We start from the raw sequence: 27,163 nt of genomic DNA, 5'->3' as shown, positions 1-27,163 counted from the left end.
AGTCAGTCAGTCAGTCAGTCGAAATCGACGTCAAGCAACCTTGAAGGTGCATTGCACCCAACTGTCGACCAAATACACATGTCGCTGTTACGGAGTTTGTTGCCTCATGACCTGAGAGGCTGAGCAATGCCACTCACTTGCTGGCCGGTATTGAGATCGGACGCTTGGGGGGCTTTATGATGAACCATTATACCTTTAGACCCCTGTCCATATCCATGTCCATGTCCATGTCAAGTGTGGATAGTACAGACAGGGGTACGCCTGGTTCGGGTCTGAAGGATGTTGGTGAGCTTCTTTCCATTGAAAGCTCCTACAGCATACACCGCTTCTTCAGAAATAGATCTAGAGGCAGGACGAGCCCCAGCAGCTTCAGCGCGTTCGTCAGCTTGACAACCACCTGCGGCCACTACTTATGTAAAAACGAACAGGCAAGCATATAGTACTGAGGTTTCGATGAGACTATCACCACCGTAATACAGCTTTGATGGATTACGGAGCTCCTGCCAAGTCTCTCATCCCACATCCCCCGAACCATTACCACCATGAGTTGGTTCTCTGCTGCCGTTCAGCTGTGCATTGGTCTGTACTGTATGTACGGAGTACAGAGTACTTGACAGTGAGCCCGTCCAAACCAAAAAGAAGAAGAAGAAAAGGTGGTGGGCGACTGAGACCAAGGCCTTCGGTTGGCCAGAAGAGCACACCTTAACTGAAGTGGGCTGAAGAGCCAGCGACGCCCAGCCCTTTCTCACCTACGTGATCGAAGTTCTACTGCAAGGCACGAGCCCTCCTGATCATGGGCAAAGTCTGTGAGGGGTAGGAGATGGGCATACCTTCAAGATTGAGGTCCAGGGTCGGCCGCTGGTTGGTCGGATTCGACACCCTATTAGTGTTGTCCTCTATCGCGACTTGGGCGGGGCCGGAAGAATCTCTCAAGACCAAAGTCCGCATCCTCTGCCTCCTTGTCGTGCCATTCGTCATGGCCCTTTCCTCCAACATCATGACGACACCATCAGGAAATGACTTGCAGTAGTATGTAGCTCAAGGGCCTCGGGACAGCAATCACCCGATCTTCTCTTTCCGTTGGTCCACGTGCGGCACGAGGCTGAGCCCGTGACAGGATCGAGCGGGTGAGTTTGATTACCATGTAGTACGTACTCCGTACGCAAGTTCAACATCAAGCAGAATCATTATGAGTGGACAGATAAATTTGATATCAAAATGTAGGGTTGCAATTCCCATCAGAATATATTGAATGGAACGGTAGACGGGTCATCTCGGTACCTCATCTCCCCGTCCGTCTTCGTTCCGTTGGTAACTGGACGACGACCTTGGCATCCTTATTATCTATGCTATACATACTCAGAGGCTGTCGTGGGTATATACTTGAACTTGAGTTCCCTGTCTTTCATATCTCACGACATGGAAATAACGCAACACACCACAGTAAAGCGATGGCCGCACTTCAATCAATGCTATGTTGGTATGATTGCATCTTCCAGGGTCCTGCAGCTGATGCTACCACACCTACATACTCTGTACATGTCCATGAATACCAGACAAGGGATATAGCCGACGACACACAGCCGAGAGCACATCAGCGTCATTGCAAACCCACTCTGTGTGTGTGTTTCTCCTCCCCCGCCGTTTCAAACGCTGGGTCACTGCACCATGGCATTACATCGCGAACGGGTCCAGACGAGACGCGAGATGGTTCTTGGTCAGGTCGGCTTTTACTAATGTATGTACGGTGATCCTTCGCTTCATCAACCTTCAGATAATCACTGATTTCTAATCTGCCCTCAGCCGACGATCCTCTTGATACTCACGGAAGTCTCGGATTCAATGAGCAACGGACCCAGTGGCAGATGAGACTTGGCAAGCCAACAACGTATTTCATGTATGTATGTATGTGTGTATGTATAGTCTTGCATGTAACGAACATGTCTTGATACACACAAGCCATGGCATGAGTCGTGTGTCCAAGAAAGAAAGACTTACAGCGTATGCTGCTGTACTGTCTCTGCAAAAGATAAAAGAGACGATTTCAAATGCCTATTCCATGGCTGTGGCTGGTCTTGGCTTTTGCACGGTTGTGAGGCTGCGGCAAGCTAAACTAAGTTGGCAGGGTTCGTCGCAGGCATCATCCCTGCTCAAGGTGATGAGTCCGTCAAGAATGTGTGGTTTGTACATATTTTCGGAGGCTTCTGATAATTTTGATGCTTCTCATTGTTCAATGGATCATGACGGCTTTCGTTTCGATCGTTGAGCTCTTCGCAAGATGCAAACTCTGCAAGCACCGGAGTGGATTGCATTGGCTTGTGTTTGCTGGCCAGTTCTCCACCAATATTTCGTTCACGGTGGCTAATTCGAGACTTGCAACTCTACTGCGGTCAAGAGGTCACGCAAGTACACCAAGAACAGACCGTTCAAGTGTCAACTCCTCCACAATCCTCACAGAACTTGGGGTGTCTTGTCTCTTGTCTTGTGTGGAAAGGGACCCGTTTCTCCTTGCCACGAGAAGGGTTGGTTGACTTTGGTCTCCATCCTAACTTGGCTAATGCACTCAAGGCTGACTCGCATTCACGTATCATCCCACGGTCCAATCCAGCAGAGACACAAAACAATATACCCACCGTGAAGTTAAGAGGAGTTATTATTCTATGGACCACTGCCTCTTGACCGTTACGGCCCAACTTAACCGAGTCTCTGCTATGTACAAGACGATGCGGCTCTTCAACTGCCCAGCCCGGCACGAGGCACAAGAGACAGACAGTTCACCGGCTTCTGTGATTATGCAGGGATCATTGGACAAATGGCAGCTGCAGAAGCCATGAACAAGCCGTGTGCGGTGCCAGCAGATCGTATGTATGTAGGATGGCACAAACCTTGATCGTCCTGTTATTTCGCATCCCAAGGCCGTGGTCAAGGTTCCTTGCTTCCATACGGTTTACGTCTTCTAAGTTAGGGCTGAGGCAGGGTAGAAGGCCTCAAAAGTTGGTCACAGCTGCTTGAAGGCAATCTGTTGGTCTATCGCCGTTCCTGAGCCGGTTCCTGGAACACAACCTAATAAGTTAGGGTCGCAAAAGTTGGCTGCATGAAACGTGGCATGCGAGTTCATGTGTCGCTGCCACCAAATCATCATCATCCTCTTCGCGTTTCGTTCTGTTCCGTTTCGTTTTCTTTCAGTAAATGCCACTCTTTTGTTTTTGTTTTTCTTAAGACTGACTGGCTATTGACAGCCGAGTAGTGCCTGGTCAGGTCATGCCATGTCGTTGCTGACAGCCTGCTATACACCCAATACTACCATGACCCTCATGCGTGGTTGATTAGTTCTCACCCATCCCGAGCCTTTTGTGTTTCATATGTTTATTCTTATGATCGGTTTCCGGTCAGATCCGTGCCCGATCCTCGATTCAGTTGCCGTCGAGACCTTCCAGTGGTTAACATTACCCGAGTTTGATGTTGGACTTGGTTTGACTTGACACATCCATCACGATCTTGACTATTTGATATTACAATGCTATCGCCGTGTAGGGTTGTATTTTACTTCATGCTACATAAAACAGACCATGCCACTCCGGGGTCACTATATTACATCTTTGTTTGCCTCATAAGCCACCAACGATGTGCACCACGTACTCTTACTCATGCTTCGGCTATGGGACTCAATCCGCGTATAGGGTAATCATCGCTCGATATCCTCCACATCCACGGTATATAAAGATCAGAGTGAAGATTGTGTCATGTCACATTGTGTTGCAGTACGTTAGACGCCGCTGTTTCTAGTATTGTTCGAAGCCCGCAATTATTCGGAGGCGTTAATCTGATTCCTGTTATAATTCCTTGTACCTATAACTGATCATTGCTTGTTTGGTGATGAATGAATGACTCGTCAAGCCACGCACAAACGGTCTTCCTCCCCTTCCCCAGGTTAATCCCGATAGTAGTTCAAGCCACAAACCTGCAACGCCATGAATAAATGTCGTCAAGCTTTATACTTGTGTTTCAGGAGTCAACGCTGGCAATAGTAGTAGTAAGAGGCGGTGAGCCCACTCCTTTCAAGGGTATTGATTCATATTCTTAATGTAGGTAGGGTTGTGATAACTCCAAAGGACAGAGCAGTTGTTTTTCACAGTCAGGAACCACACTGAAGCTTCAGGTGCATTCTATACATATGATAACTATCACCTCTCTCTTCAAACTTACCATGAAAAGTGCTTACTTGATGCAGTATGGGTTGATATTGATGTATTTCAACGGAATAAATATAGAAACTCACGGGGTAGGTACATTGCCAGACCTATCAACTATTATATCTACAAAGAGGAATAGAGAAAACACACAAGCAACTTAGCCTATTATGTCCATTTAATAGCAGAGCCATTTAACTGCTACTGAACGATACTTGTTATCTAGTTTCCTACCAATTGCTACTAACGGCATGTGGATCTAAGGGGACTAACCACCCATCTCCCCCGTCTTGAACAGGAGCTACTTGAGTCTCTCCTGAGTCACAAGCCTCTCCTGAATCATCAGGAAGTCTGCAGGTGTCTCTCGAGTTCTCCTTGTCGGGAACTGTAGACCAAGACTCTAGATGAGGTGACGATTCTGAGTAACATGAGCCACGTACTTGCAGCATGGTGCACTCGAACCATGCCTCCTCAGCTCTGAGCAGACGTTCCTGACAGTGCTTAAGCTCGGTATACATACCGAGATCCCTAAGGAAGTCCAAGACGTCGTATGTGCACTCGCGAGATACATCGTCCTGGGAGAGTTTGCCAATGACACGCATCAGCTGCGAAGGGTCCGCGTCTCGTGCCCACTCGAGCATACGACATTGTATCTTAATCCATATAACAATCCACTCAGCATCCAGGCTACTGGTTGCAAGCCGAGACTCGACAGTGCCGTGAGTCTCCTTTCCCACCAAGGGCGCTATCTCATGCATCGACTGGCCCTTCCAGTTATAACTGTAGTATTTACTGGCAGTCGTGTTGTCACACATGAGATGTGCGACCTGATGTACACCCACGTCACAGGCCAGAAGCTCGGTGACTCCTCTCCAAGCAACCTTTGATGCTCTGAGCGAGTCATCATCGCCATCACCTGCGTCATAGTCCATCTCATAAACGGCTGACTGGATATCCGCTTGCCTTGATACAGCCTTTGCTTTCTTTCGCTGCTCGTCTAGCAAAGGCACGCCTTGAGATGACCTACATGAAGTGATGGACTAGCAGGCTGGAAAATCGAGCTGCGGAGGTAGATCACGGCGGGTACTGTTAGATTCATCATCTAGACGTTTAGCCTTATCCTCACTGATGAAATTCCTGACGTAGGGCATGTCACGCGCTTCTCGCCGAACTCCTTTGGCCTTCCTTGGCCGATCGAAAGGTCTGCCGTCCTCGCGCTCGTAGTCGGAACCATCACTTTCGCACTCAGGTTTCCGGAATATTCCATCGTCTCCCTTCTTGTGGGCTTCGCGAATATGTCCGATCAGTGCCACGTTAGAAGCAATAGGATCTTCTCCGAGCTTCCTCGCCCGTGAAATATATCGAGGTATGAAATTCAGTCCCTGGACTTCTCGCCGTGCCATATCTGCAGTCACGTTGTGACTCAACTCAACACCAGTAAAGCGCCGGATAGACTTGGAGTAATGAGCAAAACTTCGCGCCGGGGAATGGAGAGTAGATAGCACAGGGTCGGATGCCCACTGGAGGGCCGCGTAGTTTCTCGATCCATGCATGTCCATCTGATGGGGCCCATTGCCGACATGAACGTGGAAACCACACGTAGTGTTGACCCGAACACGTAAGTTATTAGTCAAAAGTCTAACAACCACTGACACGAGCTGGTATGCCTCGTCACAAGCATACATCGGTGGGCTTGCTATCTCCACCGCATCCCATGTATAAGCCTCGTTATTCCACTCTGTTCCAGGCTCTGCCACTGAGCCGTCTGTCGTGACGATCCATGGATGTTCCTTCCTTTCACTTGTATGTGCGACGGAATTCTCTTGTACCGTCATTGCGCAGAATTCATGATCTCGTAGCAATTCTAAGACTGCTGTTACGCCATCTTGATGGCCAGTGGCTGGCGCAAGGCCAGGGATGCTATCGTCTGCTTCAGCTTCCCTTGGATTCACAGCCACCAGGAATTCTAGCTCGAAACTGAAGCTAACGCGTGGGGGCCGAGTATAGTTGTCGTCGTCGTGCTTATGGTCCGTCTCTTTGGTACCGCGAGGCTCCATCTTGCCTTTCTGCTCGGAAGGAGATTGATTCCCAGTATTGGTAGTAATGTTTTGCTTCCCCATGTTGAAATATGGTTTTTATGTTTGCGTGATCAACAGAGAGCTTGCTCTATTGTTCCAGAGTTATCAAAATGTATAATGCTTCAATCTTTCGACTTTCGATAGCAGATTCCTTAGGCTGCTCGAGACTGATCGGCCAGGAGATGACATTGGCTCTTTATATATACATGACTTGAGACACGTCGGTCCCTGCCCATTAGTCGTTAGCATGCTACCAAGGCGACATGTTCAAGACATACAGTTGTCATCTTCGGCAGCTCCGAAGAAGCACACTCTGAGTCGAGAGAACAACCCGGCAATTCATTGTACAATCACACAAAGGATTGACACAATACCCATAGTCCAAGCGATTTTCAAAGAGCTCAAGGTCAAGCCATTGTTTCTTTGTCTTGTTCAAAGTGATCGAGTTTTCCTACTCCTTTCGCCTCTTGCTATGAACGTATTGAATTATAAAGCATAAACAAATAACCGCCACCCTCGCCAGTGCACCTCTCCGTCGTCCCTATGAAAGGCACACAGCACCCCCGGTCCTTCAACCCGCCAGTCGGTACGCCGAAGCGTGTCATTACCTCATCCAAGCTTTAACAAAGCTACATCGTTGGGTCTTATACTCATCAAAAGGTATCGCGTTGCACGTCGAAAAGGTGTACTGTAAAATAAAATGGGCAATAGAAGTGAAGAACGGTGCACAGGATAGGCTCTGGCCGTCTACTCACCGGCCACGGGTGGCACGTGATGTGGGCCAGGATATTGCCGTAGCACTGCTGATGCAGCACCCCATGCTTTAAACCTCCTACACTTAGATGAGGTAGGCCATCATGCCGAGAGCCACAGCGGCGGCCGCACCCCTGCCCGCTGGCGCCATGGTAGGGGCAGCGAAAGCATCGGATGACGTCGATGTCACGGACGCAGCAGTGCCAGTGGCTTCCGATGAGGCACGAGTGGCGGATGTACTTGTAGTAGCAGTGTCGGTAGCAGTGCTGGAAGTATCGTCGTCATCGTCGCTAACCACGTCCTTAGGGGGGCTCTGCTTGGCGCATTTGTCTTCGATCTTGGAAGTGCATTCCTTCTGACCAGACTGGCTGCCAGTGTTCTGCGAAATGCACTGGCTGAAAAGCTCCTCGCAAATGAAGGTAGGCATGGTCTGGGTGTAGTACTGGAGACCGGGGGTCGAGCTGTTGGAGGAGCAAGTGCATTCCCACTTGAGATCGTTCTTGATGGAGTGTTAGCATCCCCCAAGTTGACGAGAAAGTGATTTGAACGGTACCACATACCTCGGTACATTTGTTTTCGTTTGTGTCGTCCTTGCAAAGAGCATCACAAGTGTTCTGCTGGGCACCACACCAGGAAGCTGTGAAATATTAGCACGCCGGCGAACAATTGTAAGTTTTCTATTCTCAGAACGTACATCGGGTAGCGAGATCTACACTGTTGGGGTCAATCGTCATGTCAAGGGAGCTCTTATAGTTCTGGACAGTCGTCTGGGCCGAGACGGCCGAGACGGCCATAGCGAGGAGGGCAAAAGATGAACGCATCGTGAAAAATGTTTGGGTAGAGTGTTTATGGATCTATTGTGGGACGATTATCGTGATGAAGGCGATGGAATAAGTGAAACGATGATGAATCGATGTTTTGCGAGAAGTTGATTTTTGCAAATGGAAGAATTGAGGTTGAAATCCTTCTTATGCTTTGGGTCAAGAGGGTCTTTTGATGCAAACGGAACGCGGAAGGAAGAGAGGAGAAAGACGAGGCGGAGAGTAGGTTTTAAACTGCGGGAAAGAAACAACCAGCAACAGAGTTTGGGTAGGTAGGTAGGTGCGGATAGTAGCTAACCAGGCTAACTTTCTGTGTCCCTTGGCTTTGGGTTTGTCTGGGCAGGTGCCGTCACTTGCGACTGGCCTCGGTTTGATTACCTTGCTCGCCTTAGACAAGACCGTGCTTCCAGACTCAGTTGGGAGGTAGCTGGCTAGGCTAGGGAGGTACCTTGGGCCTCTCTGTAAACGTAAACACTGGAAAACAACACTGAAATCAATGGAACTGGAACTGGAACTCGGCCCCGGCATGAAATGCCCACAACCCGTAACCCATGAGAATCTCCATCTCGGGCAAGTCGATGGGCTATCTGGCCAATAGAATATCCTCCTGGTGGCATCCGCCATTGACTTCGCTGCAAAACTCTCCCCGTCTCTCAACAAGGGAAAAACGCACAGGCACAGCTCGGCTAGAGGTCGCATCGTACCCACACCTTCCCTGTCTTAGCCACTTACCACTCACACCATCTTGACCCTAGTCGAGCTTGGCCAGCGCCATTTCCGTTTTAGTCGCGATGGCTACTACTCAACCACCATGATTTTCCATGCGCCCAAGGTAGGAGCCAGAGCTTGAGAACTCATCCAAGGAAAGCTGCGCCTTCGCCGCCTCCCTCATTGACGATCGAGATGACTTTCGTCCTCTCCGGGTAAAATCCCGTCTTGCATGGAGTGACAAGGCCCAGGCAAGCGGCTGGGACCGAACAAGTGGGACACAATCAGCAATCAATTGTCACTCACTCATGGGTGACCAGGATCTTCTCATGCACGTTGACGGGCACTAGATTGAGCTCTCGATATCGCGCTAGATTCCAGCGGTGTCCAGTTCCAGTTCCAGTCTCACTCTCGTCATCACTCATTCTCAGTCCCATGGATACGTACTGAGAGTCTCCAAGCACAAGGGTTCCCCAGCAACTACATTTAAGGTATCCGTATCCGTACTCCGTATACTGGGAGAAAATATAGCGGCTTTAGGATCGAGCACCTAAGAAGGTTCTTGTTTTTTTTTTAAACAAAAAAAACAGCTTTATAGCAGTGTACGGTTAGTGAATAGCCTAAAGGCTCGGCGCTCCCCTCCAATATGTGGTGCTGAATCCAAAATTTGAACTTTGTATTACCAGCAATTTTCATAATCATCAGATATCTGTGACTTGGGTTTCGTCGGTTCTCGCAGGTGAGCAAAAAGTCCGCCCAGCATCTAAAGATTGCAGGCCCATATATGAGACGAGCCAATGAATTCGGACGTTTTGCATCACCATTGTCTCTAATTTCTGGCACGGACCATCTTACTGGTCTACCATATCACCGTATTTTGCGGTGCTCACAGCAGAAACAAGCACAGAAGCAGAAGCACGATTGATGCTCAACACGGAGTAGTCTACACACTTCAAGATTCTATCTCTGCAACAGCTGCAACAGAGGGGGTTGGCTGGGCAATGTTTACTTGGCGAGAGGCTGGTTTTGCTGCGCGACTAAAAGAAATGGAGACTGGTCTGCCCAGACGCGCTATTCCGGAACAAACGGGAAAGGGCAAAGGCAATTTTCATTATCATGTCACTTGCTCATGGAGAAAGAAATTCGCCAAGATGCGACTCTTTCTCCAACGTGGTCACGGCATTTCAGCGCCGATGGTTGTATCAGACACTCGGACCTTTTGTTCATGTTGGGTAGGTTATCTCCATCCACCATGTCTACCTATACTTTCATTTACAGCCCTTGCATGATATTTCTTTAAATTATGATACAGGAGTTTCGAAGTGGTTTTGGGAGTCGAATGCCTTTGTCAGTAAAGAGACCTCATGTTCGTTTTATCGGTTCTCAGCAATTTCGAGACTCTTCACACCTGGCAGAGAAATAAAACGCCCCATAACTGTATTTTTGTTTTCCCCTCTCGCTTTTCACCGAAGAAGCAGCTCAACAAGCATGGTGACAAGTGGATGATAAAAGACTTGGTTAGCGCAATTCCTTATCCACCCTTGGTCCGCGTTCCCTTGTCCCTTGTCTCGTCCCATGTAAAGTGCGTCACTCCATTATCCCCGTCACGAACTAATCTGACCATTTTTTCTACCCTGTTCGGGTGTCAACAGGCTGTTTTCTTCTTCAAGTCACTGGCAGTCTGTGTATGGAGTTGATCTGGAGTTGGTTTATCATGACCAGGTTGAGGGGCCACGGCCTGTGAACTCCGCACCGTTCATTGATTCTCAATTTCCCACGATGAAACCGAGGCCGGCTTTCAAACGAGGCCTTGTTGACAAGCTTGTGTCAGTTTTCACCAATGAGAAACTTCACTAGCACCCCAGACAGATCAACTCAGCGCCACGTACAGAGTACAGTATCTGTGGCTGCTGTCATATGTAAGTTGCCCATCAGGGAGGGCATGGCTTATTGGCTTGGAATTCACCTTGGTGGTATAGAAATATTCAGGTCTATGACCCAGTGAGGTTGCATGGCCGTGGAGGTATCATTCCCTACGATTTGAATATTCAGTTGTTGGGTAATAACTACCATATTACCGGTGAGAGGGGAGAACGCTGAGAGGCTACAGAGTAGATACTTCGTAGATGATTCGAGGATCTTCGAATCCTATCTGTGACCATCAGTTTGGTGCCGCGGCTAGGAGGTGGCTTTCTTTTGCCTTTGCTGTCGACCAGCCTGGGCCAGCCTCTCTCATACTCTTATCACGAGGGCTCTTGCTGTTGGCATTCGTTGAGTAGGAGGGAGCGCAGACATTGCTCAGGCTTGCAGAATTCTGGACTCTTTTAGCGCCCTGCAGCCACATCGCGGATGGCTAACGTTACTAGCCGCCTTTAAACTTCACCTCTCCTCAACTGCTGCTAAGGGGGGCCGTTCCGGCGTTGTCATCAACCTACGCGTACAGCATATGACAAGAGTAGATTTAAGTTGAACTGGCTCTCACACGGCTGGAACCAATGGCTTCATGTTTGTTCCAGTTTATGTCTGCCGATATTCCGCAAAAGCAATACTCCTTTTCTAAAAGCACAATATGGTGCCGTTTTTTCCGTCTCGATCAGAGAGTAATCACGGTCTTATATGAGTATCTCATTGCATTCCCTAGCGGCTCGGCACAATTTTCCGAGTCCCATGCGGTTTTCTGTCATATCTAAGACAACACAGATGTTCGTCATCATGGAACATTTGTAACACCAACTTTCGAATCTTCGGCTTTCAGAGTGTTCAACGAGGCTCGTTGTTACCCCTTTTTGTGAAGAGTTTTTGGGCTTGCTTTGGGTTAGGGGATTGTTCGTTCCTATTGTTCGACAAATTCAGCTGACTTCCTGGATTTTTATTTCAACATTGGGTACTGTCATATCTCATAGCTGTATCGTTGATAACACACCTGCTCCGCCCAACTGCTCCTGGGCCATGAATGAGACTCTTCCATTCTTCATCACAAGATGGTTAAAGGAGACATAAGATGAAAGAACTGGGTAAGGTAGGAGCTGGCGTTTCTATCAACTGGAGAGGACATAGAAATATCACACCTTCAGATGGTAGAGGTAGTTGGATCTAGGGTAGCTAACTTCATTATCGCTCTACCAAAATGCGAAGCTTGGAATCAGTGGGGGTGGAGAGCTCCCCTGGCGGCATCAAGTAACGCGGTCGGGACCCTGCATGGTGATCTCAGCTCCTGAACTCCATTGGTTGATTGCCCAACCTTACAACTCCAACTTCAACTACCTACCTCCTGGGTTCTCACGGCCTTTAGGACGTGTGTCTGCCTGTCAACCAAACGCTCTCTGCCCCTTCGATACAGGCTTGATGAGCTATGTTCGACAAAAATAAGGGCCTTTAATGCAACTCTCGAATGAACTTTGAAGCCGCATAGTAGCGCTCGATGCACATCAACTCGCTGCCGACCCCTCTAATTCCTCCCCTACCCGCAATCAGCCAACTCTATTTGCAGAACCACACAAGACATTGCTTATCATGAATCGCCTACCGCGCGAACTGGTCGATGCGATACTTCAGCAATGTATCGAATATGGCCCCAAGAATGCAGTCCTCGATCTTCGGCTCGTTTGCCGCGTCTTTGACCAGATTCTTAAGCCCTTCGCATGCCGGACTCTGGACCTGGAATTCTCGCGCCTAAGCAAGACAAGCGGTATAGAACATCCACAAATAGATGCACTCCAGACGATAGGCTATCACTGCAAGAGTCTATATATTGACCTGATGGTTCTGAGAGATGACCGTGAGTATCCGACCCCGGGCCCGCCCATGTGTGGTGGCTAACTGATCATTGCCAGTGGAAGTCGAGTTCCTTGATACCGTATTTGCACGAGTTCCGTCCATGGCGGACTTTTGTCAAACACTACACAAAAAGTACTGCATGAATGAAACATCTTTCACGGAGACGGATTACTATGAGAAGGTTGAGGAGATGCTATTCTATTGCCGTGACGTTGACCGTCTACGACTTAACCTCCCCTTCCAGCTCGTCGGCCGCCATTGCAACGCCGCCACGATGATCCTGGCCAACACACTGAAAGCCTTTGCGCAGCGACCCGAGGAAGACTCAGCTAAAGCTCAATACACTTGTCGTAGAGAATGTGACCGATGTAGCCATACGTCACCTCTGGATGAACCCGATCGATGTGATGAACATCATGAAAGTTTTGGAGGTATTGGAACACCTCGTCTTGACGTTACGGCGACACGAGAACGAGCCCATAACCGTGGGACTATTCGGATCCTGCCTTTGGAACCTTGTGGAGAACGCGGGAGAGCTCAAGAGTCTCTGCTTAGTAGGGATGGACCACGATGATCGCCCACCACGAGGTCTGAAACAGACGAAATTCTGGCAGATGCCTGTTGACGAGTGGCGTGCAAAGTCATTACCGGCGCCTAATGTCATACACTCCAATCTCACATGCTTGGAGCTCAAGCGGATCGAGTTGTGCCCAGAGGTATTTGTCCGTACTGCGGAGAATTTTGGAACCACACTTCGAGAGCTTTATTTGAACGAAGTATATCTAAAGGTCGAGCAGTCGCGCGACTGGAACGAGGATTCTAAGAAAATCCTTTGGGTCGGTATGCCCAACCAACGTCCAGGGGATGACTGCCATTGGATTGCTATGGCGCTGAGATGTGCAACACCACATCTGAGAATCTGCCGAGCGTCCTTCCTGGCCTACGACCATTACATGCTCGAAGATATCCCCACACAGCCAGAGTTTGACCTTATTGACCCCTGTGGTCTCGGTCGAAGCATCTCCCAACGCTTTGTTGAAGTTGTCATGGGAATACGCCAACCTACGGCTCTCACTAAAGATGCAGTCGAATACCTTCCTGCGGACGCTCTGTTTGACAGTCTTCTTAACAACCTGCTCCCACGGAATCGTGCACTGGGGGTGGTTGAATACGATACTAATGCGTACCAGACGGCTGTCGCAAATTCAACGTCAGAGTGGCAACGCAGCATCGATGGCGTGTTCCCAAATTGCAACTCCAATACTCTTGATGAGTTGCATTTTATCGCCGAGACAGCATGTGAAGGCATGAGTGAGATACACCGGCGTCGCAACGAGTGGTCTGCCGAGAATAGCATGGCAAACGAGTTCACGGAAAACTTGTTTAATATCCCACCTTCTGACGACGAACATGTTTAATGATGATTCGGGGGCTCCCATGTCACGACGAGATATCACGACCCATTGGCTGTTGACTACCTCGAGAAATCGAAATAATATTCTTCAGGTAGCTTGTCATCCAAGCCTCAATAACAGAGAGATGCGATATGCATCAGTTTTGACCATAGCCGCTATATAAATGCCAACCCAGGGGGGCCTTAAATGAAGCACGCCCCTATCTTTTTATTTGCTTTTAGAGCATCCTCAGACAAAGGAAATAAATCTCACAACATGTCATCATAGATCATCTTCTTCTAAATAAACGAAAAACCGACTGGGAAAAACCACTAGGACATGCGCCTAGGAGCCGTTGACGCCATTGCCGTTACCGTTGAAACCGTTGGTCTTGATTACAGATGTAGCCTTCTCGAGGGCCTGGAGAACGTCATTGGTAAGGTCCTGGGCGTCCTCAACACCGCAGCTGATGCGAACAAGGTCGTCGAAAATACCGACAGCCTCACGCTGATCTCGAGGGATACCGGCGTGAGTCATGCTGCTGGGAACTTCGACCAGACTCTCCACACCACCGAGACTCTCAGCGAGAGTGAAGATCTTTGTCACCTGGCAGAAACGCTCAGCGGCAGCGTGACCGCCTTGGATGCGGAATGAGAGCATGCCGCCACCCAAACCATCACGATGCTGCTTCTTGGCGATATGTCGGTGAGGGTGAGAGTCGAGACCGGGGTAGTTGACAGCAATGACTAGAGGAGAAGCCTCGAGAGCTCGAGCCACGGCGTCGGCGTTGCGGCTGGCCTCACGAGCTCGCAGATGCAGAGTCTTCAGACCACGGTGAGCAAGCCAGGAGTCAAATGCTGAGGGAACTGCGCCAATGGCGTTCTGAAGGAAGCTTAGGCGGTTCTTGAGCTCGTCGCTGTTGAAAGCAGCAACACCCATGACAACATCACTGTGACCGTTGATGTACTTGGTGACACTGTGGACAACGATGTCGGCACCGAAATCGAGCGGATTCTGGACGTAAGGGGAAAGGAATGTGTTGTCAACAACGACGAGGACGCCGTGCTTGTGGGCCTCAGAAACAACAGCTCGGACATCGACAAGGCGCAGGGTTGGATTGCTAGGGCTCTCGATCCAGATCAGACGGGTATCGGGAGTGATGTGCTCGCTGATATCGACCTCGATCTCTGGTGTGAAGGTCACCTTGACGCCGTGGGCCTTTGCGACCTGAGTGAAGTATCGGTGGGTACCTCCGTAGACATCGGATACGGAGATGACATGGCTACCGGCAGCGAGACTCTGGAGGATAGTGGCGGTGGTGGCGGAACCGGAAGAGAAGGCGAGGGCGTACTTGGCGTGCTCGAGAGCAGCGACAGCGGTCTCGAAGTTGGTGCGGTTGGGGTTGGAGGATCGGGAGTACTCATACTCGCCAACAGGCTTGCCAACGGCGGACTGAGCAAATGTGGTCGATAGAGAGATGGACTCGATCACGGCACCGGTAGCGGGGTCATGTGGAGCGCCGGCGTGGACGGCGAGAGTACCGAAGCTGTGGACGGGGGACGGAGGGCGAGGTGGGGTGGCCACAGGGTCCGAATTGAGAGGAGCAGCCGACATTGTAGCTGAGGGTTGACTGAGGGTTGACTGAGGGAGAGGGGTATAATTGAGCCTCGACAGGGTCTAGAGACACGAGGCCGAAGGAAAGCTGAGGAAAGTCGGCGAGTTTAGGTGAAGTAAGGAAGAGAGGTTGAGGTGGTGACAGAGATGTTGATATAGATATAAACTCTGGGCTCTAGCGACAAGCAAGTGGAGGTCCAGGCGGGGCTGAAGGGTAAAAAAAAAGAGGGAAAAAAGCCTTTTTCCCTTTTCCTGTGTTGCCCTGGTCTGTTGTGTTGTGAAGTAATAGGTATGGGGAACGTAAGAGGGGACCCTTTTTATATTAGAGCTAGGTAGGTCGGTAGGTAAGGTACTGGATGCAATTCTGCTGCGCTAAGTTAAGGTACAGAGAAACATGGGGAAGCCTCGGTTTGACGCGATCCAGGGTCGAGATGATGCGCAAAAGGAGGAGGGCGTAGAGTTTAGTCCTGAAGGAGCAATGTCGTGTCGTCGATAATAAAACAGACAGAAAGTCTCAGAGGTCTAGAGCGGGTGGGTTTGAAACCTTGACGATCACGTCACAGCAGCCTCTTGAGCAAGGGATCGAGAGTATCAAGAGTCCAAAAGACGATGATGAGATGTCAACTTGTCAGTGAAATTGACTCAATAGATTAATAATGCATGGTCCAGAGAGTAAATAAACGTAAAAAGAATCAATTAGTGAGTGACTCGTGTGCCAAAAAAATATGCAACTTTGGCTGGGTTGTGTTTTTTTCGTGGTCGGGTATCGGCTCTCGGTGTATAAAGTACAGATCCCAATATCGTCGGCTTAAGGATCAAGAGCGAGATGGCAAGGATCAGTTAGACAGATTGGGATGCTGGGATTGTGGAATCATGGAAGGGCTCAGCGAAGGGAAAAAAATGGACTCCCATGATTTATATCGAATTTCCATTTCTTCTAGCGTCTGGGTTACACAATTGGATTAGATGAATTGACTTCTTCTTCTATGGCTTGTTCCATTCCAAGCATTTGTAAGTCAAATAGGTACACCAGAAGGTAGAACAACGAGGCAATGGATTGTACAAGACTCAATTGGTATACATCAAGTCTACTTGCCCCTCCACCCAAGTCCATCTCAAAGTTGGGTGATATTTCATGTACAGCATCGTACCCTGACCGATGGCCCGGATGGCGCCGCTTCTTGTGCCTTTCGTCATCCATTGGATGGATAGAAAGAAAGAAAGGAAAACGGCCGAAGTCCAATGCCCAAAAGTGTATGGACTGCAACTGACGGTTTGACAGGTGAATGCCTGTTTGGGTAACCTTGCGGCGTGCCCGAGCTGATTTCCCTGGCCTCAATGACAAACGTGACATGGAAAAGCTGCTTACAGAAGCAGTATCTGTATTCCATCCATGGCGATTTGGCGCCACTGCAGCAACAAAGGTCCCCTCCCTCCCTATGTCCTTGATGGCTTACATATATCGGTTTTGTATCATCTTATTTCCCTGGCGCAAGGCGCGCGAATAACTTACCTGCCATTCGATGTTTCCTATTATTGCCTGCCGGGTTTGCGGCGGGCAGATGCGGTCCTTTCGGCGATGAGTGGAGGGGGTGTTCTTGTATCCATCATTTCACCGTGAGATACAACGGAGGAAAGTCTTCAAGCGTTTTAGTCAGCCCAGCTAACAGAGAACCTTTGGTCGGTGAGGCTCTGGCGCATCATGTGCTCGATGTCGTGATAGAAGGGAGAACCTGTCTTTGGTAAGATAGTACGGTTCTCGCTGGCTGTAAGCCGCGCCACCTACTAAGTATGTAGAGTTCCACCAGGATACATCATCCTACCTACTAACCCGCCTACTCCTTTCGGTGATATATACAGAGTATTGCGCCGATATGGCCGCAATGTTTTCGAGTAACCTTGGTGCCTACGAAACTCGCGTCACATTGTGTTTACCTGATAATGAGAAGTTTAGAACTCCGCCGTTTGCTTTGGAATCAGTGCATCAACTCAAGTCGTGATCGTCAAATAGAATCCATGACCGACATCCCGTGCAAGGATTTGTTCCGTTGGTGTGTACAACCTCTTTCTTACCGAACTCTTTGTGTGGCTGCAACACAATTCTTATTAGGTACAGAGGCTGAATGCATTTGTGATTGTCCCGTGTCCCCCGCAAAAGTCTCACACACCTGGAGAGAGCTGCCATAAAAGATAAGCGGTTCCTTGCAGGTCGACGATGTCGTGATTGTTCGTGTCGTCATGTCCGCCCGGAAATGGAGTCAGCAGATCTAATGCTAGCACCAACAGATTACAGACAAGACCAAATTTAGTACCTCGTTTAATGTGTTTATCGTTCGCTGAGTCTACCAAAGAAGACGCGGTATACTAAATTGACATGAATACGGGAACTTCAATGATTGTAATGAGAAGAAGTTGTCAAGTAAGTGATGTTGGACCGAATTAACAATTCTACTAGGTAATGCCTTAGCCTCGTTTTGCTGCCTTAACCGATAGTCATGACGAGCAGCACCCTTGAAAAAACATCTATTGCATGGCCCCTTGTACTAGTAAGAATAAGGTGAGGTAGTTATGGAATGAGGGACCCAACTCTGGCTTTTTCTTTCAGAGATACATAATATTGTTATAAAAGCCTTATGGCATTTAGACATAAAATATGCTAAAGTACCTTATGCCATACTCTGTTCCCGTGCATTTCGGACACAACCTAAGGCACGGAAGTAAACAATGCCTGGACCGGCTGGCTTCTTTTTGTACTATGTGCTGTGCCTATCACCTCTTGCGCCCTCCCTTGGACAAGAGGGAACTAAATCTGCCTACCAAGGTAGGAAAGTGGCTAGCCTGTAACAGACATTATGATACGAGTACGGATGCCGCAGATCAATTTGAAAATGCATCATAATAGTTAATGCATCCATCAATTAATCTCGAAACGTCATCCAAATCTACAGTACAGGTACTAGATGTCTTAAATCCTTCATCCTAACCCTCGGAATAACCACATCCCCGACGGCTCAACGTTTTCTCAGTCTGACAGGATGTCGTGGTCTCATTGGACGCCATCGTCCCGTGTCCCCAAAAGATGGGAGATCTCATGATACGATCGGACCACCAAACCATCCCAATATCCGACAGATGGAGAACCCACCATATTCCGTATCTAGGTACAGTACCTCTCTTGGGCGGAAGATTAATATCTTGATGCATCCATTATCTATCTACCCGTCACAGTTGCCATTGACGTCCAATTAACACAGCCTCAGTCGGACCAACTTATCTCATCCGATTGACATTAAGATAAGTCTGAACTGGAGTGGCTTTGAGGCTGTCATGTTGGTTGGAATACGCCATAGTACGCCTGGATAGGGGTCCATGCGTAATCTTTCAGTCTGTGTGACCTTTTTGCAGGTGTCTGAGTATGGATGTCTCTCCTGTCACAGGGTCCTCTACGACCTGTCTGTCTGTCGTTCAGCCCATTGTGCCATAGAGAGTTTAAGATGATCAAAGAAACCAAAACCATCTGGTGGTATCCGGACCGTCCTCATCCTTTTTTATGTTATCCTCAGTCCACCTGCCTACGTGGTCCCTTAGGCGAAGGGCACAATCGACAAAGCGTCGATATTCGGGCTCCACAACGAGAAGCTGATACCAAAAGCATCCCCGACATGCACAGCAATAGGTATCAGGAGGGCTCGGGGAGCAGAGACAGAGCAGAATGGACGGGGTGCACACGACAGGACAAGGGCCCATATCCCTGTCCTTTTGACTTGCTGTGGCAGTGCAGCCTTCCCAGCTCCCCTCCAATTCGCTGTAGACGTCAACAGAAGGCCATGACAGGTTAGAACTGCGCTGAACCGGGGGCCCTACTCGACTCTCCAAGCTCCACTAGGCTGTCCTGCCGACGGGACCGCCCCTCCACTTCATGGTGCGCAGTGGCTGCTGGCTGCATCTCTTCTGCCCTCATTTGCATCTCATCACATCACAATAGCACCAGATTCTCCTTCACCGCACTTGCTCGAAACGGGGAATCTCAGCAGTAACTACCTAACTGCCAGCTTCTTCTGCCCCCAAGTTCGAGAAGCTTTACCGTTTCGTGCTCAACCACGATTTCGCCTCTCTTCGTCCTTCAACACGCGTCATGGAATTCTCTTCCTTATAATAATCTCTCTTCCTTCTCTGCTCTCTGCTGTTGCTTCTCCTTTACCCAAAGCCAACCGTATAGAGAGGCCCCCTGCCTCTGCGGCCATGCTGCGATTCTGCTCACATTTCAGGGTCCTCTTCATACGTTTCCAGGGAAATTGTTGACAGGCGACACGTGAAACAAACAAATTACATATCTTCTCCTCCTTTGCCCCCTTTCTCAATCCATCATGCCTCCTCGACGCTCTCACAAAAAGTCTCGGGCGGGTTGTCGGAGGTGCAAAAATAGGAAGATAAAAGTAGGTTTTATCGGTCCTCTGCTTATGCCTCAACGCATCGCACCATATTTCGCGCTTGTCGTTCAGACATAAACATTCTTCGCATTGGCTCGAATCGCCCCCAGACTTTTGATCTTTTTGCGCGCCTGGACTGACTCGAAATTCCCATTGGTTGTAGTGCGACGAGGTTCACCCACGATGTGGTAACTGTGCCAAGCACGGAGTTCCTTGCGATTTCAGCAACCCCGATGTCCTCGAAGAACTTGCCATATCAACTAATACCAGCACTGAGAGTATCGGCGCACCTACTCCCTCGCCTGCGCCGACCGTCAACTTCAATTCTGCTCCCAGAACTCCGCTACCACGCCCACGTGCCCCTTCAAGTCCAGCAAGAGCGCCGCGACCAAATCCTTCTCCTCCGACTTCCGTCTACTCGCAACCTTCGATAAGCTCGTCCACCAACACCGTAGACCATGGCGAACGAATGCTCGAGCTGCGTTTGATGCATCACTATACCAATGTCACCTCCAAGACGCTCCTGACCAACTCGCCTGCCGCCGAGGATATCTGGCAGCGTGCTGTCCCACAGATGGCCTTCTCTGGCAACGGCAAGACGTATCTTGCCGACGCCATCTTGTCTGTCGCAGCCCTTCATCTACGCTCAATGTCCCCGAATGACAAAGCATTGGTGCGCGCTTCACATGCCTACTCGGCCTCCTCTCTTTCTGCATTCGGGGCGTCGCTGGGTTCGGGCATTACGCCTGATAATGCGGAGGCTCTGTTCCTCACAGCGACGCTCATTGCTTTCCAAGCAAGTGCCTCGCGCATCTTTGTCAAAGACGACGGTGATTCTGCCCCTGGGGATTCAACGAGCAGATATGTGCCGCCGCTCTCCTGGTTCCATGCTTTTCAAGGCGTCAAGACCGTCGTCGCAAACTCGTGGCAATGGATCCACCACAGCGACATCGTCAAAGTTGTCATTGATTCACAACCTGGTTTCCAACTGAACCTCAACCCGCGCTCGCCTGACTCATTCTTCGGCCATATGCTAGAAGGGCTGAACGATGAATTAATGAATGAAGATCCTCGTTTGCTGTCGACGACCACTCAAGCTTACTCACATGCCGTCAGCGTGCTCAACTGGGCGCATAAAAACTATCACGCAGCTGCCGCACTCACTTTCCCTGCTACTGTTTCGAAGCGCTACGTTGATCTTGTTGATGCAAGACGCCCCCGTGCTCTCGCCATCCTTGCTTGCTTCTTTGCATTGCTGAAGCGAATGGATAACGTATGGTGGTTGCAAGATGTGGCTCGTCGAGAGGTCATGGGCCTAGTCAGCTTATTCGAGCCCGGATCTAAATGGTGGCGGCACCTTGAGTGGCCAATAAGGATCGCTTTGTTGGACGGCAGCTCTATCCCACAAGACATCTGGGGCACGGAACTCGAAGAGCAGGCACCAGAGCAACAAACTGTGGGCTCCATGACACAGCACATTGAGATATTTGCTGAGATGTTGCACCAGCATGCGCAGCCTCCCATTCCCATCGCAGACGAGGACCTCATCGTTCCTGACTCACCTGACTGAAGGATCGTGGCAGCTATGCAAAGCCATGATGGCCGGACCTTAGGGCTTAGAGCTGGTCTCGCGGCCCTTTCAATATCTTGTTGGTAACCAGCTTCAGCATGTCGCTACTCAGCAAGAAATGCTTTCCATCAGCAGTCGACATAAGAGGACGGCCAACACCCTCCACTTGATGATCCACGACCATTTCCTCGCAATTGGAATCAGTGACTATGTCAAGACGAGATGGTCCGAATGATCACTCGTGTAGGAGAGTGTATGGGGCCTTACAGTCGGATTTCATTCTCGGCGTGATAATCTACCGAGTAAGGAAAAGCTTAATGTTCGAGATTCTTTGCCAGGCACCCATAGGACTTGGCCATTGTGTTATTCAGCATACTGGCAAGCCCATCATTGATCATGACTTACGAGTTGAAAGGGTTCAGCCAGGCACGGGAAACAGTACAATTAGATCAAACACGCCCAGGAAAAGTTTGGGCTTATGGTTTCAATGCTCCATATTGCATACCCGGCACAAGTGTCCAGGTCGTTGCTGGAAGCGGGGCCTTCCACTTTGGTCTCGGTTTAATTAGTATATAATGTCGTTACAAAAAGAGAGATGCGATTCGGGGCCTCGAATGTAGTCATGTATATAATATCGTTCAGCGAGCGATACTTGCAATGATTGGAACATATAAAGAGCACTAGTCTTGCTTCAAGCAGTTGTATCTAGACACTATGACTGACTTTCAGAGGAGAGATGACAGCATCGGGATCACCATGCCCAGATAAATGACAGCAATATCAGAAACTTCAATTAGACATACGACAGGACCTGTCATATCTAGGGATGGAACCCAGTAAATCAATTATTGACGTGGCCTTTACAAGACCTTTTCCTAGACGCCCAACTCCAAGCATGCAATGCCATACATGTACTATTGCTTTATCCTCTTGGACTCCTCCTTCTCCTCAACGACATCCACCGCATCTTCGGCATCCTTTCGACTTCGCTTCAGACCCTTCATCTTGCGGAGCTGCAGCTCGCTGAGATCCTGCTTGCCCAGATGCACGCGGCCAATCTTGTCACCCATAGAATCAGTTGTGATGTTCTTCTTGGTGCGCTCCTCGGTGCCGCGAGGCTTCCTCAGGGCCTCCTTGAGCATCGACTCATCGGGCTCCCTGACTCGGCCGACACGGAAATCCATGCGAGGACCAATCTCCTCAACCTCGACACGGGGAAGACGCTGACCGGATCGCTTGGTGCTGATGGTGTAGACTCGCAAGTGGATAGCGGGCTTAACATCACCGTCGCCAGTGCTATCCTCTGCGCTAATGGAGATGATGTACTGGAGACCCTCGACGTCAATCTTGTCACTGGGCTCGCCCTTGAAGAAATCAAGGAGCATGCTCTTCGCAAGGGTGAACTCGTTGCTGACAGGGCTCTCAAAAGCAGTACCAGCGAACAAGATCATGGGCCGCAGGCCAATGGCGAATTTCTTTGTCTTGAACTGAGCAATAGCACGGAAGCTCTCTGGGTCGAGGTAGAGCTCAAGCATGTCAAGAACCTTGTAACCAAAGGTGCGAACAAAAGTCAAGGTGTGAGGACGCTTCTTCTGGCTGCTACCAAAAACGAGGAGACTGGCGTCGTTCTTTTCGGAGAAAAACTCGAGCGAGGCGGCGTCGTCAAAGGGATGGATGGCGTTCTTCTTGGTAAACTTCTTAGCGAGAGGTTGGCGCATCTGATGAAGGTCATTGAGAGCATCTTGGATTATCTGAGAGCATGTTGTTCCACGGAGGAAGAGGCACGTCTTAGGATTCTCGTTTGCCTTTGGTTCGCGCTTCTCGAGGGCTCGCTTTGAGCGCGCATTGCGAGGTTTACTTTATGGTTGTCAGTTGACGGAATCATACTTGTTATGAACAATCGGTTTGACATACACTTGTCTGAGCATCTTGTAAATTGGGAATAATAGATGTCCTGGAAAGATCGGTGGTGAGGCTTCAAAACTGAGAGGTTGACTTGTAGCCTTGAGAGTAGGACTGAGGAAAAAAAATGTTCTTATCGATAAAGCCTACGCTACTCACCGTTCACCGAAAGTAACGGTCTCCATAATAGTGCCCCTTTGCCTTGTTACCTTAGTACCTATGCTCGGTGAGACCCCTGCTCATGGACTCTGGGCCACCCCCGCAGTCACGTGCGGCACAGTTATCATATTCGGTAAGTGCTGCCGATAATGGCAAAGAAGACGGCGGAGCCTCGGTATTTTCCCCGCCATAGCGCGGGCATCACTTCGGGTTTCGCTAGCTCACAGTAGGACTTCGACCCTCTTACATCTGAACTGTGAACTACAACTCATATCTTCTCATAATCAATAAAGCGAGAACTCATCATCGACTCCAAACTCCCATAACTTCTTTTTGCTTAACGATATACCCGATCACTCAGGACTCATCCTACTGAACGTTAGCCGTCATGTCGTTTATGGGTGGCGCTGAATGTTCGACATCTGCGAACCCCCTCAGCCAGCTTCATAAGCATACTCAGAATGACAGAACACTCCAGCAAGATCGTCTAGTTGGTCGAGGGCCTGGAGGACAGCTCAATGGATTTCGAAGCCAGAGCGCCAATGCGCCCCAGGATGAGGTGCGCTGCTATACAAGGGCCGTTGAAGCTATTACTAATACACCAATCTTGATGCTGTAGATGATGAACGGCTTCCTTAACCAAGGCCCAAGCCTCCAGCAAGAATTCCCCATGCAGCCAGGCCAGATGGGCCCTCTTAGCCCGGCCCAATCCCATATGCGAGCCAACTCGGCGTCACCAACATGGGCGCACGACTTCAATGGCCAGCCAGCGATGGAGTCAGCTTTCCAGGCGCCACCTGCTGCGCAATCGCACTTTAACGCTGACGAATTTGCACGTTTTCAGCAGCTTAACACACAAGGTTCTTCCGCGAGAGCGAGTCCGATGCAAAGCAACGTGCCTAGCCAGATGAACCAACAAAGACCCATGATGGGCGGCATGATGAACCGGCCGATGGGCTACACTCCCATGTTTCAACCTATGTACCAGAACCAACAGCCCATGCACCAACCACAACAGCAGGATCTCAAGGGCAAGGGCCGCCTCGTGGAGCTCGACGACCACAAGTGGGAGGAGCAGTTCGCCTCGATGGAGCTGCAAGATAGTGATAAGGCTAAGGAACAAGAAGAGGCAAATGCCGCGATGCAGGAGCTAAACGAAATGGATAAAGGCTTGACGGCCGAAACTAATGAGTTGGGTGACTTCGAATCTATATGGAGAGGAATACAAGCTGAGACGGCTGCTTCTAGACAAGACTTTGACCAATTCGATACCGAATGGAGCAACAACATGATGCCCGATTTCGAGGGTATGGGCGACTGGGGCCGCCTCGGGGACCCGGCTGTCGAAACCTACCTATTCGAACAAGACAACTTCTTTCGCGACGAAAAGAACGCTTTCGAGGAGGGTGTACGCATCATGAGAGAAGGCGGAAACCTGTCCCTGGCCGCGCTGGCCTTCGAATCTGCTGTTCAGCAGAATCCTAATCATACCGAGGCGTGGGTTTACTTAGGAACAGCCCAGGCGCAAAACGAGAAAGAGACAGCAGCCATCAGGGCTCTCGAGCAAGCCCTGAAACTTGACCCCAACAACTTGGCGGCCTTGATGGGCCTGGCTGTATCGTACACCAATGAAGGATACGACAGCACAGCATATCGAACTCTTGAGAGGTGGTTGTCCGTTAAGTATCCTAACATTCTCGACCCCAAAGACCTACACCCCCCAGCAGAGATGGGTTTCACAGACCGGCAGCAGCTTCATGACAAGGTGACAAATCTGTTTATTAAGGCGGCCCAGCTGAGCCCGGATGGTGAGCACATGGATCCCGATGTGCAAGTAGGCCTTGGAGTGCTCTTTTATGGCGCAGAGGATTATGACAAAGCTGTGGATTGCTTCCAGTCTGCCCTCCACTCATCAGAAGTTGGTACATCAAACCAACAGGAGCAGCTCCATCTCCTCTGGAACCGCCTTGGCGCGACTCTTGCCAATAGTGGACGCTCCGAGGAAGCCATTGCGGCATACCAGGAGGCCCTTGCTATGGCTCCCAACTTTGTGCGAGCCCGCTATAACCTAGGTGTCAGCTGCATCAACATTCACTGCCACCATGAGGCTGCCTGCCACTTCCTAGCCGCTCTGGAGATGCACAAGGCCATTGAAAAGTCTGGCCGGAGCAAGGCGTACGAGATTCTGGGCGATAATGCCTCCGGTGTCGATGAGACACTCGACCGCATGTCGGCGCAAAACCGGAGCAGCACCCTGTACGATACCCTCCGGCGTGTCTTTACACAGATGGGTCGCCGGGATTTGGCGGAGAAGACGGTTGCCGGCGTCGATCCGGATGTGTTCAGACCGGAATTTGAGTTTTAGGGCTTCACGTCTTTTGTTTTTGAATGAGTTGACTTGCATGAAGAAGCGGTCTGCCCGAAGGAAGTTTGGACAGGACTCAGCAATAGTGCGTTTGCTGTGAAAAATGACTTTGGCCCTAGCTTGGATGTTACATATGAGAGACATGCATGGCTCTGGAAAAAATTGCATCGCGGTGATGTACATAGTCCCTGGAGCAACGATATCATATAGTGTATAACCACTTTACGCTCATTTATCGTGCATCAATGTCTACGAATAGTTACGCCAAGTTCCATATACATTGCACCTATACATGAATTGACGCCAAGAACCATTCTTATCTCTGATGTGGGCGAGTGATCACTGCCGCATGTGGTTGTGTCGACAAAGATGAAGGACTTTTCCCATTATCAACTCGACATACCCTCGTAAGGCTTTGCCAATCATTCGAAGCGCTCTCGATGCCTGGGCTGACACGCTTGAACATCTAACAAGCTATCTTCATGTGCAGCTCAGTTAGAATTGGACCTTGTGAAAGATTTTGCACGGTTCAAGGTAAACCCACGATATCGAGAAAGCAATGACACAAATAGAGTGATATCTTGAAGTATAGACCAGTATGAAAATGTCTACTTTCAATGCAGTGATGAGCAAATGTTGGAAAGGTGAAAAGTTATTTTACTCTTCCCACTGGCGATTCAATCAGGCTTCATAGTGTTACACCAGATGACTCGCACGACGGCAATGTTAGGACAGCTAGACAGCCATATGATCAGCTTATGGGTCGAAGGCCAATGGTATGCATAACTCGTCGACGCGACTTCGATGGCCCTGTGGTACACTGGTCTATGTCTAGCAGAACGGCCACACATCTCGAGACATACTGAATGCTTTACTAACAGTTAGGCATGGGCAGAGGTGATCTGAGCCATGCGCCTTGGTGAGCATGAGAGAGTGACACCTCGTCATCATTTCCTCGGTATTCCCACTTAACGCTCCCTCATCTCCGTAGACTTAGTCTTGCCATTGTTACCATTGGTCCTGTTGCCGAGGTAGTGTGGAGGCCGAATAGCTCTCCGGGAAGAGAAGAACGATCTTTCGGGTATCTTCAGATCAATAGGAAGCCAACTCCGTGCCGTCTGTTATTACAGGTCAAATGCACTTTCATGAAAGGCTGATGCATGTCTCGTCAGAACGAGACTCGACCCATGCAGCCGCTATAGAGCCCACGGCGGCAGCTGGATATCAGACATTGAGCTTCTTCTCCGAGGTGGAGAAATATTTGAGATGCAGGAGGCTAGAAAGGTCATCCGACAGGGTCGAGGCTTGAATACGCAAGGGGAGAAGCAGGCTGAGGAAATGACTGGACCATGTTGCTGGCAAAAGCAAAAAGTATGAGACAGGTCTCAGGCACTCGGCTGAC

General features: G+C 49.7%; 7 protein-coding genes across 7 annotated transcripts; 3 read left to right on the top strand and 4 right to left on the bottom strand.

The window, feature by feature from the left end:
- Positions 1 to 4,491: 4,491 nt before the first annotated feature.
- Positions 4,492 to 6,310, bottom strand: FTJAE_11090 (uncharacterized protein; the record flags this gene model as incomplete). Its single annotated transcript, XM_037343997.1, has 3 exons — positions 4,492 to 4,575; positions 4,631 to 5,202; positions 5,317 to 6,310. 3 exons carry the CDS (start codon positions 6,308 to 6,310, stop codon positions 4,492 to 4,494), a joined length of 1,650 nt encoding a protein of 549 aa, XP_037201862.1.
- A 796-nt stretch (positions 6,311 to 7,106) lies between these two features.
- On the bottom strand, positions 7,107 to 7,842 carry FTJAE_11089 (PCI domain protein; the record flags this gene model as incomplete). Its single annotated transcript, XM_037343995.1, has 3 exons — positions 7,107 to 7,520; positions 7,582 to 7,658; positions 7,716 to 7,842. The coding sequence occupies 3 exons, from the start codon at positions 7,840 to 7,842 to the stop codon at positions 7,107 to 7,109; spliced, it is 618 nt and encodes a 205-aa protein (XP_037201861.1).
- A 4,221-nt stretch (positions 7,843 to 12,063) lies between these two features.
- Positions 12,064 to 13,745, top strand: FTJAE_11088 (uncharacterized protein; the record flags this gene model as incomplete). Its single annotated transcript, XM_037343994.1, has 3 exons — positions 12,064 to 12,328; positions 12,384 to 12,677; positions 12,751 to 13,745. The coding sequence occupies 3 exons, from the start codon at positions 12,064 to 12,066 to the stop codon at positions 13,743 to 13,745; spliced, it is 1,554 nt and encodes a 517-aa protein (XP_037201860.1).
- Positions 13,746 to 14,066: 321 nt separating this feature from the next.
- On the bottom strand, positions 14,067 to 15,335 carry FTJAE_11087 (cystathionine gamma-lyase; the record flags this gene model as incomplete). The annotated part of the gene is made up of 1 exon (XM_037343993.1): positions 14,067 to 15,335. One exon carries the CDS (start codon positions 15,333 to 15,335, stop codon positions 14,067 to 14,069), a length of 1,269 nt encoding a protein of 422 aa, XP_037201859.1.
- Positions 15,336 to 19,702: 4,367 nt separating this feature from the next.
- On the top strand, positions 19,703 to 21,335 carry FTJAE_11086 (UPC2-like regulatory protein; the record flags this gene model as incomplete). The annotated part of the gene is made up of 2 exons (XM_037343992.1): positions 19,703 to 19,771; positions 19,929 to 21,335. 2 exons carry the CDS (start codon positions 19,703 to 19,705, stop codon positions 21,333 to 21,335), a joined length of 1,476 nt encoding a protein of 491 aa, XP_037201858.1.
- A 914-nt stretch (positions 21,336 to 22,249) lies between these two features.
- Positions 22,250 to 23,263, bottom strand: FTJAE_11085 (valyl-tRNA synthetase; the record flags this gene model as incomplete). Its single annotated transcript, XM_037343991.1, has 2 exons — positions 22,250 to 23,192; positions 23,250 to 23,263. The coding sequence occupies 2 exons, from the start codon at positions 23,261 to 23,263 to the stop codon at positions 22,250 to 22,252; spliced, it is 957 nt and encodes a 318-aa protein (XP_037201857.1).
- Positions 23,264 to 23,784: 521 nt separating this feature from the next.
- On the top strand, positions 23,785 to 25,761 carry FTJAE_11084 (peroxisomal targeting signal receptor; the record flags this gene model as incomplete). Its single annotated transcript, XM_037343990.1, has 2 exons — positions 23,785 to 23,955; positions 24,016 to 25,761. 2 exons carry the CDS (start codon positions 23,785 to 23,787, stop codon positions 25,759 to 25,761), a joined length of 1,917 nt encoding a protein of 638 aa, XP_037201856.1.
- Between the last annotated feature and the right edge of the window lie 1,402 nt (positions 25,762 to 27,163).

The sequence above is a fragment of the Fusarium tjaetaba genome (genome assembly GCF_013396195.1).
Source record: "Fusarium tjaetaba strain NRRL 66243 chromosome Unknown NRRL66243_c0000267, whole genome shotgun sequence".
NCBI classification, from domain to species: Eukaryota; Fungi; Ascomycota; class Sordariomycetes; order Hypocreales; family Nectriaceae; genus Fusarium; species Fusarium tjaetaba.
Note: the sequence above shows the minus strand (reverse complement) of the source record. Positions and strands in the feature narration are given on the sequence as shown.